Source organism: Cervus elaphus, chromosome X (genome assembly GCF_910594005.1).
Source record: "Cervus elaphus chromosome X, mCerEla1.1, whole genome shotgun sequence".
Lineage (NCBI taxonomy): Eukaryota > Metazoa > Chordata > Mammalia > Artiodactyla > Cervidae > Cervus > Cervus elaphus.
Window position 1 is genome coordinate 155,682,270 of NC_057848.1, and position 15,604 is coordinate 155,697,873.

At 47.0% G+C, this 15,604-nt stretch overlaps 1 protein-coding gene across 3 annotated transcripts in view; it reads left to right on the plus strand.

The window, feature by feature from the left end:
* Window positions 1–5,835: 5,835 nt before the first annotated feature.
* Window positions 5,836–15,604, plus strand: part of SH3KBP1 (SH3 domain containing kinase binding protein 1) — a 334,928-nt gene continuing 325,159 nt past the window's right edge. The window contains exon 1 of one of the 3 annotated variants that reach the window (XM_043896945.1): window positions 5,836–6,200. In XM_043896945.1, the coding sequence (XP_043752880.1) occupies window positions 6,197–6,200 (4 nt within the window). In that variant the 5' untranslated portion in view covers window positions 5,836–6,196. The remainder of the gene's footprint in view (window positions 6,201–15,604) is intronic. The other 2 variants (XM_043896942.1, XM_043896946.1) reach the window with 2 other exon arrangements.

Below are 15,604 nucleotides of genomic sequence, written 5' to 3' on the forward strand. Positions count from 1 at the left end.
TGAGAAATCTCTTCACAGGAGAGTATTAGAGCTTTAGCTTCAGCACCAGTCCTTCCAATGAATATTCAGGGCTGATTTCCCTTAGGATTGACTGGTTTGATCTCCTTGCTGTCCAAGGGACTCTCAAGAGTCTTCTCCAAAACCACAGTTCGAAAGCATCAATTCTTTGGTGCTCAGCCTTCTTTATGGTCCAACTCTCACATCCATACATGACTACTAGAAAAACCGCAGCTTTGACTAGACGGACCTTTGTTGGTAGTGTCTCTGCTTCTTAATATGCTGTCTAGGTTGGTCATAGCTTTTCTTCCAAGGAGCAAGCGTCTTAATTTCATGGCTGCAGTTGCCATCTGCAGTGATTTTGGAGCCCAAGAAAATAAAGTCTGTCACTGTATCAATTGTTTCCCCATCAGTTTGCCATGAAGTGATGGGACTGGATGCCATGGTCTTAATTTTTTGAATGTTGAGTTTCAAACCAGCTTTTTCACTCTCCTCTTTCACCATCATCAAGAGGCTCTTTAGTTCCTCTTCACTTTCTGCCATTAGGGTGGTATCATCTGCATATCTGAGCTTGTTGATATTTCTCCTGGCAATCTTGATTCCAGTTTGTGATTCATCCAACCTGACATTTCTCATGATGTACTCTGCATATAAGCTAAATAAGCAGGGTGACAATATACAGCTTTATCATACTCCTTTCCCAGCTTTACTAGTCTGTTGTTCCATGTACAGTTCTAACTGTTGCTTATTGTTCTGCATACAGGTTTCTCAGGAGGCAGGTAATGTGGTCTGGAATTCCCATCTATGTCCAACTATGACCACAATCAATTTCAAAACATTTTTGTCACTCCCAAAGAAAACCCTGTACCTATTAGTAGTCACTCCCCAGTTCCTCCAGCCCCTCATCATCTTTCTGTCTCTTTAGACTTGCTTGTTCTGAACATTTCTTGCAAATGGAATCACATGATTATATGTCCTTTTATATCTGGCTTTTTTCACTTAGCATGATGTTTTCAAGGATCACCTATGCTGTAGCATGGATGACTGCTTCATTCCCTTTTGTATTCCAATTTGAACTCAGAATCTCCTCCTTACCCCCAATGACTTCCTCCTGCACTTGGTTGATCTTTTCATCTACTCAGCGTCCAAACCAGCTAACAAAATCTTTCTTTCATATCCTCATCTGTGTTCCCTATATGTGTGTGTGCTCAGTTGCTGAGTCACGTCTTGACTCTTTTGCGACCCCATGGACTGTAGTCCACCAGGCTCGTCTGTCCATGGAATTTCCCAGGCAAGAATATTGGAGTGGTTGCCATTTCCTCCTCCAGGCGATCTTCCCAACTCAGGGATTGAACCTGTGCCTCTTGTGCCTCCTGCATTGGCAGGGGGGTTCTTTACCACTGAGCCATTGGGGAAGCCACTATTGTTGATTAGCTCCCATTTAAAAAAATTGCCCTGTCAGGATGATTTATTCTGATGTCAAACTCCAATTACTCTATTTAAAGTTGTATATATTTATTATAATGTATATTTCACACACATGATCTTAAATTCATGCCAAGTGCCTTTGGAACTTTTTGGGAATGTCACTTGATTCACTTTTTAATTGTGAAAATACCCTTCTTTACACAGAACCCCTTGTAATATTGGGGGAAAGGGAGCCAGGTAGAGTAAGAAGAAAATAGTGGAAACCATATTGCTTGTTAATCTCCTAGCACTGTCCTCCCAATTTGCTACTTTCTTAGACAAAGCAATGCTGTGAAAGGGATGGAAAATGTTCTTGGCAAGTTAGTCTATACAATGGGGCTCCTCTTGTGTGTTTCAGATGCAAGTTCCTCTCACTGATCAACTTTGAAGTCAGTTAAGCAGGCATTCTTTGGATCTGTTAACAAGAACACCTATTCCTGTTATAGCCTGATGGGAGAGCACATTTCATCTCCTACTTACTTCGTGTTTTCCTTTCGTGTTTTACTTTCTTTGTGTATTCCTTTACAAAGCAAGCCTTTCCTACAAACTTTGTAAAAAATGATCATAGTTTAGTTTTTGTTAAAAAATATTTATTTGGCTATGTCGTGTCTTAGTTGTGGGAGGCAGGATCTTTAGTTGCAGCATTGTGAACTCTTAGTTGTGGCATGTGGGATCTAGGTCCCTGACCAGGGATCGAACCCAGGCCCCCGGCATTGGGAGTGTGGAGTCTTAGCCAGTGAACCCCAAGGGAAGTCCCAATCATGGTTCAATTTTATTAATGATCTGCTTCTCTGAATAGTTTTTATCTTTGTAGAGCTGATAAAACCAATTTTCTTAGATTTGTTGCAAAGAATTCAACAAAAAAGATAAATTGGGCAATGAATGGGTCAGTCTATGAGTGGTTATTAAGTGGAGTCAGCCGCATAGAGAGAGAAGTTATTTCTGTGACTTGATCTGGCCAGGTGACCTTTAACCCAGTGTGCATGAAGCAAAGGAAGGTGGGAAAAGTGTACCTCAAAAATGTGAGTGTAGGGGAAAAAAAGAAAAGAAATAACAAAAAAAGGAAAAAGAAGAAAAAATGTGAGCACAGAACTCTGACTGCTCGCTTACTGTGCTATTACAGGGTTCTTTCTTTTCTTTTTTTTTTACAGGGTTCTTTCTTAAACCTGTACCTGCTCTTTTGAGAAATTGAGGAGTGTTGTGTACACTGTAAATGTTAACGTGGTGTTCTCAGTGGCGATTTTCTCTTTCCCTCATTTCTTTCCATTTATTAATTGGAATTCCTCAGTAAGGAAGATTTGGTCATTCTCTCTGATGTATTTACTTACTTTGTCTGTTATTTATATCCTTAGGGACTTAAAGATAAGACTTTAATTCTTTGGGTTATAATCCAATAAAATTGTTATTTATTTTGTTACTTGGATTGTTCCAGCTTTGGCCTTTAGGAGCTCTTTCAGTGCCCTTTTGACTTGCCCCATCATTTTTATTGACCACTTCCTATTTTCTGGCACCATGAGGTTTTTACATCTCTCCATAAAGCTCATCAGAAGCACAGGATAATGACTGTCTTTTGTAAAGCACTCTGCATGTAAGTTATATTTAATGTAAAGATGATATTAAAGGTTATCAAAGCAAAGTATCATTCATCACATGGAAATTACAGATGTCAAGTCCAAGAGTGTGAGCAGGACAGGCTGTGAGCACTTCATAGGCAGAGGCTCAATGCCTTCTACTGCACCCAAAATGTTACCACCACCGAGCGACACAATGGGGCCTTTTCAGTCTATGTGTGACAGTTCAGCTACTCTCCATTCCCCCAAATGCATCATCTATCCTGGTAGAAATGGGAGTTCGGTGGGACAGAGATGTGGTATTAAATCTGATTGTATTTCTCTAGTCATCTTCATGGGATGAACTGACATAATTTGAAATAGTGCACTAACTATTCTGTTAAAAAGTACTCTTGTAAGAGGGAGGCAGGATGAGAAATTACATATCTACTCTTTTTATTTATTTATTTATTTTTCATTTATTTGTATTAGTTGGAGGCTAATTACTTTACAATATTGTAGTGGACATCCTCTACATAGAAAATCAAAACATATCTACTCTTGTCAGCAGCTGGATTCAAATCTTGATTTTAACTTCCCTTATGCTAGTCAGCAAAAGTTTCTCAAAGGATAAATAAAAGGACAATAGAGACAATTCAGAAGAACCAAACAATAGGTGTGTGTGGGGGGGTGGTATGAAAGTGAAAGAATGTCCATCTTTGTAATTTAGAGCAATTCAAAATGGAAAAAGTCTATAGTGTTATGGATAGAATTGATACAACTTGATAGAACTGATAGAATTGATACAACTTAGTTTACTTAAGGCGTTAAAAAAATTAGAGCACAGCTCAGGAATTTTCAAAAACCTTGTCTCGCTATCAGTTTTCCTTCTGTGATAAAATGACAAATTTGTTCATGCAGGAAACATACCCAAATCAAGGAGTAGGGACACAGGACTCTGGTTCAAGAAGGCAAACATGTCTTGAAAGAGACCAGAACCAAAACAAGCCACAAAAGTTCAGGTCATCTGTCTTTGCCTGTGTGAACCTGGGAGAAGTAAAGACTGTCTTCTCTAAGTAGGACAGAAGTGAATAAAATTAAGCAGGACATAAGACACATTGCTGATTTTTTTCAGCCCTACAGAGTTCAGCCACCAGTTTGCTGTTTAAGGGTGGGTTTCAAGAAAATTCCCAGTAAGTGAGTTTTAGCCCGGCTTTATGAGTTTCAGTGTTTTGTTAACTCTAAGATCATATCAAAAGGTCTCATCGCCCTGATATGCCAAGGCATGCAATGAGTGAGATGCCATGGTGCCTGGAGCAGGTCTAATTGAATATTCATCTGTGCCTTCAACACTTCAGATTCTTAATTTCCATGTTCTTTAATCTCTTCCATAGGAGTCTGTCACTGATGTCACTACCATCTCAGCAGCTGTGTTGGATGGGTCTTCTCCTTGATTAGTCTCTTGTCTAGATTGCTCTGATACACAGAGAAAGTATTAGAAAGATGAAGCTACTGATCTCTTGTTGGTAAGATCCTGACTTTGAAGGGTTTTTTGGCTTGCTTTAAGCTAATGAAATAGTTATAAGTACATCTTTCTGTAGAAATCCCAGGATGTAACCAATTTACAAGAGTTGCCCAACATTATAGGTGAGGCATGAAGACAGCTCTATATGTGGTAAGGGGTCTGTTTTTGTCACTTGTGGATCCACTAACCCTCGGTCTCCTCCATTTATCAGTGGTCAATTATTTAGTTTCTTTGAATTTAATTTCTTTATTGTCTTTATTTTCTGTCTTCCTGAATGTCTCCCATCTATTTCACTATCTCTTCCTACCACCAGATGGTGGAAAGGGAAAAGGAAATATCGAGTCGGTAAATGAATGTGGTGGATGTCAGAGTATGGTGAAAGGTGTGGTAGTGAAAGGACTCCAAAAGGTGCTTGTGAGTTACCTGTGAACTAACATAAAGTCGCGGTTTTCATTTTAGTGCCCACTGCCCTGATTTGGGGATCAGATCAGTATGGTACAAATGTTGCCTGTTGGTGGAGAACTGGCTCAGTGGATTCCTGGGAACATGAGAGCCTGGGAACATTGCTGAGCAGTGAATCCCACCTGGCTCAGGCAGGGGGTGCTGGGTTAGGAGTCCCTATGAGGGTCGGTGTGTGGCGATGCAGCCCACTGGCTTCACTTCTCTTTCTGCATCTCCATCCCATCACCTCCTACAAGCCGAACTCGCGCCTGGCCTGCCGTTCCCACGCTGCACTGAAGGGAAACTGCGTTTCTCTCCCTCCGTAGGATAAACCCCTTCTCCTTCCCAACAGCCCCCTCTGTGAAGCCTTCTGGGTTGCCGCGACACCCCGGGGATTACCTGTCATCACCCTCAGCAGGTGTTCAGCCCCTCACCTGCCCACGGTCTCCCCTCCCCCAACCTGTCCTCCACCTCACGTCGCACCTTTGGGATCGGCTTTTTCCATCTCCTTTCCACGTGCCCCTCCACCTGGACGCCCCCTCCCCTCAGACTCTTCCTCCCCTCCTCTGGTCTCGAGGAGTCTCGCGGCATTTCCCGGGGCGTTAGCGGAGCCGCCAAGGGTGGGGGGCAGCCTCGCGGAGCTGGGTCCCTCCCCAGCAGGCGGTGAGGGGGGCGCCGGAGCGCGGCAGTCGCAGAGACGCCCCGGGGGCCAGCCCGGTCCCTCGAAGGCTCCGCCCCACTGGCCCCGCCCCTCCAGCCCCGCCCCCGCCCTGGCGGCCGCGCGTCCCCGGCAGGCGGAGCCGCAGGAGCGGCGGCGGCGGCGGCGGCGGCGGTGAGGAGGAGGGGAGAGCGGGCTGCGCGGCCGCGACTGCTGGGCGCTGGGCTGGGTGGCGCTTTTTTTTTTTTTTTTTTTTTTTCGCAATTTCCACTAGCTGGGAGCAGGAAACCCGGCGCAGCCGGGCGCAGCGGGTCGCGATGCAGCAGCAGCAGGAGTCGCCCCGGGGCAGCAGCAGCAGCAGCAGCAGCAGAGGCAGCAGCGGGCGGCTTTGAGCCGCCGCGGCCGCCGCTACTGAGGAAAAAGCCGACCCAGCCGCCCGACCCCCGCGCCCACATACCGGCGCCCCGAATCCCGCGCCCAGGTCCCGGCGCCTTGACCCCCGCTTCCGCCTCCGCTAACTTTCACGCTGCCTCGGCGGCCCGGCCCGGCTCGACGCCAATGGGTGAGTGGGGGGCGACCGGGTGCTCACCGCAGCCTGGGGCGGCGCGCCTGTCCCGGGACCGCGGAGCTGAGGAGGGCGCCCCAGGGCCGGGGCCCCGGCGGGTGACACCGCGGTGGGCACCCTGCCTGCCTCGCGCACTCGTGTTCACTCCCACTCGCGCCCGCGTCCCTGCCGAGCCCGCCCGGCGCCCACTGGAACCCCGCGGGGGCCTGGGTGGAGGAGCGCGGGGGCCGGCCCGGGGCGGCTGGCGCGGAGGGATGCAGGGGGTGTGGTTGGCTTTTCGGGTGGGCGGGGAGAGTTTTGTCTTGGCCATTTTCTCGCCCCCAGCGCGCCTTCCTTGCGCTGAGGGCTGGGGTACCGGGAGCTGGTGGGCTCCGGCCCTGCGCGGGGCTTGCGGTTCCCGCCTGGCCCCGCTGCCTTTGCCGGGGGCTGACGTGGTGGTGGGGGGTGGCGGGAAACGCCCCAGTACCCGGGATGGCGTGCAGTCCTAGGGTCTGAAGCGCCTTGACCCGCCTCCCTTGACGTCCCTCTTCCTCCCAGCCCTGAACCCCTCTCTGCCAGTCTGCCTCCCTCCAGTCTGGCAAGCTCTCTGCTCGGTGATGCTCAAAGGCCACTTCCCACACCCTCTAAGTCTGCAGGGTTGGGGAACTGGAAAGGGTGATTTAGTCCTTGATTTACTGGTCAAAGATCAGTTCTAAGTAGCCAACAAACTGTTAGGTCCCTTGGGTCCCATCTGGGATAGACCCCAGAGTATTGGAGCCACGTTGCCCAGACGAAATGGCACTTTACTGGGCAATGGACTTGAGATCGCCGGGGTTATTAAACGTTTGGCCCACCCAGGTAATATTCTTGCTGGTAGGCAGTCTGTTTTTCATGCCTCTGGCAGATTACTTTGAGGTGTTTCTAGGCCAAGTATAGGAAGACTATAGATTTTAATAAATCATAATGAAGTGAGACCTTTCTGGGTTCAGGTCATAGTATTTAGGTAGGTGAGTCAGACAGTGAATGGCCAGTAGTTACTGGTGAAGACAGATGCACTGGAAAAGGAGAGGTTTAACCCCGGCAGTTGCTGACAGAGTTCAAATCCCATTTGTGGTCATTTTCCAGAAATGGTTTTCCTTTTCCAGAGTGATGACGATCTGATGGCTTCTCAACTTCAGTGACACTTTTTTCTCAGTGCCCTTCTCTGATCCCTGCACCACTCCTAATTTAATTTAGTTCCTTTCTGTTACCCTTTCTCCTATAGCACTTAAAAAAATAGCACTATTACGTATTTGAGTTTAACATTCTGTCCCCTACTGTAAGCTCCATGAACATGGGGACGTTGTTGTGTTGTGCTGTTTTGTTCAGCACTGTTTTCTTTGGTGCCTGGCACAGGGGAGTCCCTAAATAAATATTTACTGAATGAATGAATGAATGAGGGGGTAGTGGAAGGCAAAACACTTAGTTTGACACTCTTGTTTTGCTTTGGCACCTAATAAGATAATTTAGTTCATTAACAAAGTATATACTTGAAACATCACCCATTACTTTCACAACAGGTTGGTTTCTCCTGAGGTAACCCAAAATGCTATTTTGATCATCTGTCCTTTTGGGTGGGTCACCTAAAGGATTGCACACACACAGAAAAAAGATGTTTGATCCAAGCGTCTTCTTTCATGGCTGGACTGTTTTCTTTATCTCAGTGAGAAGAGGACTGAGTTCTTTTTAAGAAACAGACCTGTAATTTATCATTCAAGTCTGAACTATTTTCATTATCCAGAACCTCCTAAGAAAATTAGAAAGTGCTTCTGCAGTTTATAGCCCTTTAAGGCTTAATCTTTTTTACTGTAATCATTACAAAAGGGAAAGGGGGCGCTGAAAGTGATTTTCATTTATTTCAGGTGTTAATACTTAGCAGTGCTAAGAGTAAAATGGACGCTGTCATTTAATTCATTAAAATGTTTAGAGTGAGATTTGAGATGCTGAAACTACTTTGGGGGTAAAAATCACATGCTGTTTTCTAAAGCTTTTTCAGTAGTGTATTTGTGATGAAGCAAAGGTATTTAACAATTGATGCTGTATGTCTACTGATGGAGCCACCTAACAATGTTATTTCTGAAGCAGATGTGTGTACACACAGGCATACCCCCCTTTCCAGTCCCCTGTATTGCTTTGATTTTCAGAAGATTTGTCCAGTTTATTAATTTGATACACTTCCATTCTTATCAAGTCTGATAATGATTTTTCCCATGATGTATAACACAGTAAAGCTGTGTTACATAGTTTTTGATCTGAAAAACAACTGCAAAGCATCAAATCCCAAACCCTGAATTGAAGCCAGTTAGTTGTGAAATGGCCTCTTAAAAAGTGCACTCAGAATGTGCCATCTGAGTTTGCATGAAGATGCCGTCAGTAAATGCAGGGAAAGGCTCTTGTAATTACAACTGCACAAATATTATTATGACCCAAATCTGTGAGTTGTGGAGGATCTGCAGGCCCAGTGAAGGATTTCTGTTTAAAGAATCCCAGAGTAACAACAAAGTGTGGACTGTTGTTAGCAGTGTATTGTGTTAGTTTTGGTAGACTGCTTTATGCTAAATCAACTAAAGCTGAATTGAATATAATATGTTCAATAAACAGGCTCAAGTTAGAGATGGAAGGCTCCACCTTTTATCTATAATGACCTTTACTTTATCCTCTTCTATCCCTCACAGTACCTCCTGGTTGCACAGATCTTGCTCGTTTCTTCTCTGACAGCTCTAGTTCTTACTGTGTTATTGATATTCTCTGGTCACCATTTGTATTTGTAATTGTTTTAAAGCCAGTTGCACACAGTGGTCAGTAGTCGTCTATTTATCCATCTATCCCTCCGATATTTATTGACCTCCTGCTTTGTGCCCAGCATTGTGCTAGGAACAGACACACAGCACACAGACCTGCCAGCTTGGGTTTCTCATTCTAGTGGGAGAGGTAGGCTAGATTCCAATACTTAAAACAATATGTAATTATAAGCCCTGGTAGGTTGCGGAGGGGTAAGGACAGTATCTTTGAGGAGATTGAGTTGAAATTTGAAAGTTGGATAGGAACCATCACTGTCATCCTCCCTCTCGCCCCCCAGGACCACCTGCAGTGGAACAGCCCTGCACTGTGGGCACACCAGGGGTATCACAGTGAGAGAGGTTTCCTCTGGATTAGGTGCTGTTAGGAAGCAGGAGTGAATCCTGATTGGGTGCCTTAGTAACCTTACTTAGAAGCTGGGAAAACCAGACTAAGGCTGGGATTGGTGAAGAAGCCAGAGTTGCTCTTAGAAGCCAGGACCCAGGGACATTGGGTGACTTTGGTGGTTTGGACAAGTTCCTGCTTCATCTGTGTTCTCACTTGATTACTGAGTGGTCTTGTCAACTACGTGATGAGTGGGGGCGAGGAGCAGGACTTGGTGGTGGGGAGATAAGAGCTATCTAGGTATATTTGGGGATGACTTCCTTAATATCAGCCCATCTGGGGGCTGTTGTTTAGCCTCCACAGAATGGACAACTCGCATACTCCACCTGGAATCATTCTGGAGGGATAGAGCAAACTGCTGAAGACCAAGAAGCAGCACAGCTCTTAATGGGAGAGATGGAATGCAGAAAAATACTGTGAGAGAAGGAGGATCTCTCATACAGTGGTACTCAGAATGTGGTCCCCTAGTCAGCAGCTTCAGCCTCCTGGGATCCTGTTAGAAATACCAGTTCTCTGGCCCTAATTCTATCCACTGAGTCAGGAACTTCTGAGGCGAGAGCATTAATGCATTAATGAGCCCTCCAGGGGTTTTGATGCATGGTCAAGGTCAAGTGTAGAACCTCATTGCCTTGCAGATGAGAAGGCTGAGGTCCAGAGTGCATGGGTTTGTGGGCACTCTGGTCATAAAATAAGATGCCATTATAAGTGACACAGGACCTCAGAGAAAGAGGAGAATGTGCTCCTAGTCCGGAACAAACCTCTCTGGGAGTTATGACTCAGTATTGAGAAATGAAATCATTCCCTTGCTTTTTCCAGCTTGTAAAGACAGCTGCATTCCTTGGCTTGTGGCTGCATCACTCTCACTCTGCTTCTGTCCTCATGTCTCCTCTCTTTCTCTGACCCTCCTGCCTTCATTTTATAAGTACTGTTGTATTATACTGTGCCCACCCAGATAATTGCGGATACCCTCCCCATCTCAAGATCCTTAACTTAATCACATCTGCCAAGCCCCTTTGCCATGGAAGGTAGCATACTCACAGGTTCTGGGGATTAGGATGTGGACCTCTTTGGTGGAGTATTATTCAGCCTACCACACCCTTATTCCTCTTTTGAGGCCTGCTCCAAAGGTTGTTTAACAACACTTTATCTTGTGTTAAGTCTGTTCATCTCTAGCTGGGTGTCCCCAACTGCATCACCCTGGCTCGTTGCCTGGCATAGGGTAAGTGCCATATGTTAGTGAACGAATGAATAAATGAATAACCCTCTCACCCAAGTGCAGCTACTACTTGAAATTCTCTGAGGCTATTGGATGCCAGGAGTATGTGTGCAGTTCTATAAAATCCCTCAGGCGCAGGGTGCTGACAAGGTCTGTTTGCTGAGAGTCACCAGTGGCCTGCACAGCAGTGGGTGAAGGGTAATGCCACACATGTCACATGGCTTCAACAAAGAGCTACAAGTTTAAGATAGCAAGTTCTCTCTGGCAGTGGTTCTCAACCTGGGGCAATTCTGCCCCCAACCCCTGGGGGGACATTTGGCAGTGTCTGGGCGTGGCAGCTGGTGGGGTAGGCCAGCCTGCTGGCATCTGGTGGGCAGAGGCCAGAGATGCTGCTTTACCTCCTGCAGTGCACCACAGTCTCCTCCACACTTATTCGGCTCCAGGTGCTGGGGAAGCCGGCTCTGGGTGTTACACAGATGGTCAATCACTGTTTCCTTCCTTCATCCTAGCTGCTCTGGAACCTAAGATTTTCCTCTCTGGTCACAGCCTTTGTTTTATGAATGGACCAAGAAGTCGATGGAGAGCAGGACTCTTTGGCACTTCTTCACTGTTTTGTCCTTTGAGTGGAAAGTGTCTTCACACAGCTTACCCCACTTCTGTCCTTACCTGGGTTGTGAAGTTGTTGAACTTCCCTCTCCCATGTGTGGCTCCCCTGATGTTTTACCTTCCTGGCGGGATGTTCTTAGATGCCAGGTGACAGATAATGGTCCTTCTGCTACCCACCTGTTGGTGCCTGGTTCTGGAGTGCTGGTGGGGCCCTTGGCAGCCATCAACCACACCATCAGGTGATGGAACTGAGACTCCAAGAGTCAATGTGACCCGGGCCCCCAGGTGCAGAACCCAACTCCCTTTCACTGTGAGAGAACCAGCCACCTGTATCAGTGCTCGATAAATATCAGGCTACTGATCTCCCCTCCCCCCAACCCTGCTGCCCCCTCTCCACTGTGAGGAGCTTTCTCAGCCTCTTTCCTTGAGAAGTTTTTTAAAACAGCTTTATCGAGATATTATTCACATACCATATAGGTCATCCATCTAAAGCATGCAATTCAATGTCTGTATATCATGTTATTTGTGAAATTATGGTAGAACATATATAATAGGATTTGCCATTTTAACCATTTTTAAGTGCACAGCTTAGTGGCATGAAGTGCATTCACAGCGTTGTGCAACTAGTGCTGCTGTCTATTTCGAAAACTTCATCACTCCTCCCTGTAAGTTTGTAACTGGAAGGTTAGGGTCCATGCCCCATCCCCTGGAGGGGTGTTCCTGGACCACTCAGCTGTTTAGGTGGAACACTTGGTAGAAGCCTGAGGATCCCAGTTAAGATTCCAAAGAAATACAGGAAAAGAGAAAGTATGGTTTTGTTGTTTTTTATAATGGTTTTCACTGATATTTTCTTGAGGGGGGTGGGGTACTTCATTTTTGCTTTGTCCCTCCAGGCAGCTCCCTTGGTTCCATCTCTTTCATCCTGTGGGAGAATTGTGACTTTCCTTCTGTATCCTGAAGTACTTGTGAGTCAGTGGCTTGGGCAACTTCCTTTGCAATTACTGGGGTCCAGTAAGAGTATTTCAGTCATGGGAGAATACACTGTGGTGCCAAACTGGTCTCTGGAATCCACGCGTGGAGGCTTGATGGAATGCCATGCTTCTTTGCTTATGTTCAGCTGGCAAAGGTACACTGGCAACTGGTTGATGATGAGCGCTTGTTTTTCAACTTGATCATTGTTTTATGGATAAATACCTTACAGGCAGTCCTGTAGTTTACATTAGGGGGTACTTAAGCAAAGCAAAATGGAGCTCATGGACCTTACCTCACTGGTAAACTATGCTTATAGTTAGGCTCAGGAGGAAAAAACACTGATAACAAAAAAATCCTGGGATATTTGTCCTCCCTGAGCAGTATTCACTTGGCAAGAAAAGCTCTTTGTAAAGGCCTTCACTTATTTCCTTACTGGGGCCGGGGAAGTGGTGGGGCCACTGCAGGAGGCTGGTCTGTGCCTAAACGCAGGGGAGAGAGAGCAAGATGAGTGCTGTTCAGTTTATGCTGCTGTTTCTTCCTCAATGTCTTGGATGAAAGACTATAAATATTTCAGTGCTGATTAATTACTCATTTTGCATAACAAATCTAAGCCCTTAAGCACCCAAGTGTAGCATATATAGACAGTTGAAAATACTGGATCTTTAAACTTCCACTTCTTAACAGTCAGTGCTCAAACATCAGCCCTTGGTTTTTGCTGGATTTTTCTGGACTCTTCTAGACTTAGAAAACTTGGGGCCCAGTTCTAGGTCTGGTCCTCTGGGGCTGCACCAGTTTTATCCATCGCACACCCACTCCCCGGCTGAAAAGTCTTTAATTAGCTTAGTGTCCTCTCTAATTATTCCAGCTAGTTCTCCTTTTTGTGCCTGGGGCTAGAAGGAGGTGCTTGAACCTTGTTTTGGATGAGCGCTGGGAAGGTCTGCTCTGGCTTTGCTTTCCCCACCCCATAGCCAGCTTCTCTGTGGATCCGCATCTTCTGTGCCAGGCCCTTCTGGATGCTGCCTTCTTCTGCTTGAGTAGTTTACATGCTCGCCCGGTTAAATCCCAATTCTGGGTTCCCATAGGGTGACTCTGAGTCCCCTGGAGTTGGTCACCCTGGAGACACACGAGTGGGTGCCATGTGCCCACATCTGTGAGGGGAGGGGGTGTCTGGTTCCAGTCCCGTGTCAGTTCTTAAGGAGGGCCTCCTTGGTGCCAGGTGGATGCTAGGTGCTGGGACCGTCCTGCCTGGGGTGTAGCCCTGCCTCTGGGATGGGGTGCCTGGGGGCCACTCTTGGGGCAGGTACTATAAATGCGGATGCGCCAAGCTGTCCCGTTGCCCACTCTTCCTGGCTGTCTTGACCAAGGGGTGTTGGGTGTAAGGTGTGGTGCTAGATCCTTCAAGGATGAGCCCCGCCCCCGCCCTGAGGGACGGCTCCTGGCCTTGCTGGGCACCCTTGTGCTTCTGAGTGAGTCACGGCTATTTTTACCTTTTGAGACCCAGGGTTGTCTAACTGAACTCGGTTTCTCCTTTTGAGTTGGCACCACTTAAAAAGTGTGGATGGGAGCAGGGGCACTTGGAGGGGTTGATGGTAGCGCACCGTGGGGGCAGGGGGCAGTTGTGACATTGTCTGGCTCTTTTAGGGAACCTGTGGGTTTTTAAATGGAGGAAGAGATGAAGACGTTGTGAAAAGCAGCCACCGCCTGGCCTGGCGAGTTAACCGCTGGAGCCAAGTGATGTCGGGGAAGGGGGCAGGGGACTGTGGCTGCTGTGTGCTCTGGCTCCCTCTCTCCACCTTCCCACCCTTTCTCTTCTCTTTTTCTCCTCTCTTGCTCTCCCCCTCACTGGGTCCCCTTCCCTTCTCTCCCCCAGCCCTCCCCACACCTTCTCTGCACCCCACTCTCCATCTCTCCCCAACTTTTCTCTTCCCTCCAGCCCTCTCCCTCCCCTCTCTCACTGCCCACCTGCCCATTCCAGATCCACCTCCTGCTCATTCCCCTTTACCTTTCAGGCCTCTTTTGTTGCCTTCTCCACCTCTCTCCTTCTCTCTTCCCCACAGCCTCCCCCAGTCTGTCTCCCCCACCTCTTCTCTCCCATCCCTGGGTCTGTCCCCATTCTCCTCCAGGTCCCTCTGTCCACACCTTCTCTCCTCCTAGGGGGACCTCCCCCTACCCCTGTTTGTGCTTCCCCTTCTTACTAACTCCCGCTTCCTTCCTCCTTCTGCCCCCTTTCTTCCCACTCTTCCACCTCCCCATCTCCCTCTGTCCCCTAACTCTCCCCCAACTTTTTCTCCCTCAAACCCTCTCTTCTTCCCCCTCCCCCAGTTTTCTCCCTTGAACACCCTCCTGCCACTCTGTGGTCTCTTCCCGCCTCGGCCCACATACTCTCCCTCAAGCCCCTTTCTCTCCTGAAATCCCCCATGTCTCACGGCCCTCCCAGTTCTTCCCATAAACCTTCCCCATATGGTACCGCCCCTGCCTCAGCGTCTTCAACTGATAGCAACACCTCCTTCGTGGATGAAGCCATGTGTATTCAGTGTCGTCTAAGGTCAAGATGGCCATACGGGGATGTGTAGAAATGGCTCCCGCTCCACCGCAGACACGGGCAGTCAGTTCCCTGCCAGTGAGGACAGTCATCTTAAAGGATAATCTCTTCTCCAACAGTGGTGCAGGGGGCACCATCCCTGACCGAGGGGAGAGGCAGATTCTGGGATGGATATGTCTTCCTCTAGTTCCAGTATTCTGTAACCCTGAAATTTTTTTTTGTTATAAATAGTAACTCTATAATAGAGTTTAGAAAATAGGAAGCAGGACAATTTAAATTGAGTGCGCATACAGTACCCCAATACAACCACTTTCATTTTATCTTTGTGTGTGTCTTTTTAGGGGCTTCCCTGGTGGCTCAGTGGTAAAGAATCCATTTGCCAATGCGGGAGATGTGAGTTTGATCCCTGGGTCTGGAAGATGCCCTGGAGAAGGAAATGGCAACCCACTCCAGTATTCTTGCTTGAGAAATCCTGTCAACAGAGGAGCCTGGTGGGCTACAGTCCATGGGGTTGCAAAGAGTCAGACACGACTTAGCTACTAAACAGCACCAACATACATATCTCTTTAGACTTTTTACTATATACTTGTAGATAATATTAATATATGTATAATATTAATATATGTAGAATATATAATTGTACATCCTGGGTTTTTTTTTACATCATAATCATCTCCAAAGCTGGTGTTTGTAGTAGCTGAATATGTGAGTTCCTGAATCCTAGCTTATGGAACCATTTCCCTACCATTTGAGCATTTAGGTTGCTTCCATAATCTTAATTTTATAAAAAAGGATGGGATGGACACCATTTTCCTTTTTATCATTTAAGGAAACCAGGTTGTAGGCAGGGTGACATTCCACATC